The sequence below is a fragment of the Haliotis rubra genome, unplaced genomic scaffold, assembly GCF_003918875.1.
Source record: "Haliotis rubra isolate DU_JTF1 unplaced genomic scaffold, ASM391887v1 Scf26, whole genome shotgun sequence".
NCBI classification, from domain to species: Eukaryota; Metazoa; Mollusca; class Gastropoda; order Lepetellida; family Haliotidae; genus Haliotis; species Haliotis rubra.
Genome location: NW_025766669.1, coordinates 45,056 through 47,271, shown reverse-complemented (window position 1 = coordinate 47,271; position 2,216 = coordinate 45,056). Strand labels below are relative to the sequence as shown.

The window sequence follows — 2,216 nt, the reverse complement described above, 5'->3', positions numbered from 1 at the left end:
TCAATAACCTAGGCCGTAACCGTCAGATAGTTATTAGATCTATGTAAAATTCAAATGATGTTATTTCGTGTAACATTATTCCCTTGTCTTGTATTTTTTTTCACCTGTAATCGGTTTTTTTGGCAGCATCATGTGATGACACATCTTGCGTAATAACAGCTCGTTGTTACCGTTCCATGAAGAAAAATGACTCGCCACACAATATAACTGTAAGTTGGGTTCATAGTATTGTCAAGAAAAAATATTATCAGTCTGATATCAGAATATATATATATATATATATATATATATATATATATATATATATATATATATATATAGGAACACATATTTTGTAAAATATCTCATTTATGTTAAATTGTGATAGCCTAGTACATTCATTTCACTCAAGTACATGTACTATGAAATGCAGGTCACCTTAGAGAGCAGTCCAGTGGTTAAAGTGGTCAGCGCCAGCTGCAGCTGTGCCATAGGTCAAGAGCCAGTGTTGTGGTCATGTGACAGGTATGTCATTAGCCTATTTCAATGAATAATAAGTAATGTCTGTATATATTAAACTGAGTATCTGATTTCATTGTTCCTGAAAATATGTTTTTCTTACACAGGTGTTTTATATCTGGTGGCCCACTATAAGCAGAGAGGAATGAAGTCCATCCCACAGGATATTGCCAAGACCTCCATGCCACAGACATGGCACATCCCTCGCCAGGACAAAATATCCGGTATGTCAGTACCGGAGATAAAGGTTTCTGGATACAAGAGTGATGGAGAGGACAGGCCAGTGAAATCAACCCTTTACAACCCCATTAGGTCTACCCTTCCACCATTGGAACCATTTTTTTCATCCCTGAAGTTAAATCATCCTGATCTATCACTATTAACAACAGTTCCACAGACTGATGAGCCAGCACCACCTTTTGTAAGAACTAATTTTGGATTGTTTCCTAAGGGTAGTACCATCAGCCATCAACAGAAATTATCTGGAAATTATCTGATAAACATTGTGGATGGATTTTATCCTGATTTACCCATTAGTGCTGAGCAGACAGGAGAGAACAACTACAGCAGTGTGCTGACAGAGAGTCAGACAACTCTGCTAGACTCACTCAGTGTCAGTCAGGATGAGGCTGTGGAGATAGAGAAGGCTACCAGACTCCAGGCGCAGGACAAGAAGTGGGTTCGTCTGAGACGTCACAGGGTCACAGCTTCCAAAATTGGAGAAATTTCAAAGCGTAAAAAAGGTAAACAGAAAATAAACCTAATTAACATTAAGTTTTATGTCATTAATTTCATTAAAAGAAAATGTTGCACCCAAATCCATTACATTAAAAAAAATAATAATAAAATTTCAGAACCAGAGAAGTTTGCAGAAAGACTGAGATCTTCTTCTAGGACCGTCCTCACAGAGGCAATGAGAGAGGGCATTGCCAATGAGCCTTTTGCAGTAGAGGCATATGGGAAGGTAAACATTTCAGATTGATTAAATCATATGTGTAAATGGATCAACTGAATAAATGTACATGTGTATATGTAATTAACATTGAATGTTAATATTTGGGATTAAGGAGAGTAATCTCAACATACATAATAAATATAAAGAAGTGTACACATGTGCCTATATTTAAAATTGTATGTTGATATTTCAGCTAAAGGAGGGCAATGTGAATATATATCCCTGTGGGATTGTAATAAGTCCCAGAGCAGCATGGATGGCTGCTTCTCCAGACCGGAAGGTGCTAGACCCCAGCTCCAACCCTCCTTTTTGGTCTACTGGAGGTGAAGTGTCCAGACCTGCGGAATAAGGACCTCTGTGATCTGCAGTACCTCAGCCTGAAGGACAATGGCCAGCTTGCTCTTAAGGCAACATGTAACTACTATCATCAGATCCAGATGCAACTGGCAATGACTGGTTTGAAATGGTGTGATTTCTTTGTCTGGTCTGAAAGGCAACACCATCTCGAGAGAATTGACTTTTGTCCTGAGAGCTGGCAAAGGGTGAAAGACAAGGCAGATAAATTCTTCTTTGATTACCTTCTTTCATAGTTTCTGTACTACTATGTTAGAAGTCATTTCTCTGATTATTTCAATTACCAAAAAAATCAGCAATATTCTTAACATCAAGCTAGATGAAATCATATCAAGTTTAATGCATTCAGAAAAATACAACAAGATCAACTTCTTTCATTGTTTAATTGATAAACATATAATGTGAGGTA

General features: G+C 37.4%; 1 protein-coding gene across 1 annotated transcript; it reads left to right on the top strand.

The window, feature by feature from the left end:
• The first annotated feature begins 563 nt into the window (after positions 1-563).
• Positions 564-1,802, top strand: LOC124279984. The gene is made up of 3 exons (XM_046715863.1): positions 564-1,241; positions 1,353-1,462; positions 1,647-1,802. The coding sequence occupies exons 1-3, from the start codon at positions 644-646 to the stop codon at positions 1,800-1,802; spliced, it is 864 nt and encodes a 287-aa protein (XP_046571819.1). The 5' UTR covers positions 564-643.
• The last annotated feature ends 414 nt before the right edge of the window (positions 1,803-2,216 follow it).

Bases quoted from the DNA above. Each gene is read 5' to 3' on its own strand.
- LOC124279984 (XM_046715863.1), top strand. From the start codon at position 644: ATGAAGTCCATCCCACAGGATATTGCCAAGACCTCCATGCCACAGACA. The intron at 1,242-1,352 runs GTAAACAGAAAA...ATAAAATTTCAG, and splicing joins AATTTCAAAGCGTAAAAAAG to AACCAGAGAAGTTTGCAGAA. The intron at 1,463-1,646 runs GTAAACATTTCA...TTGATATTTCAG, and splicing joins CAGTAGAGGCATATGGGAAG to CTAAAGGAGGGCAATGTGAA.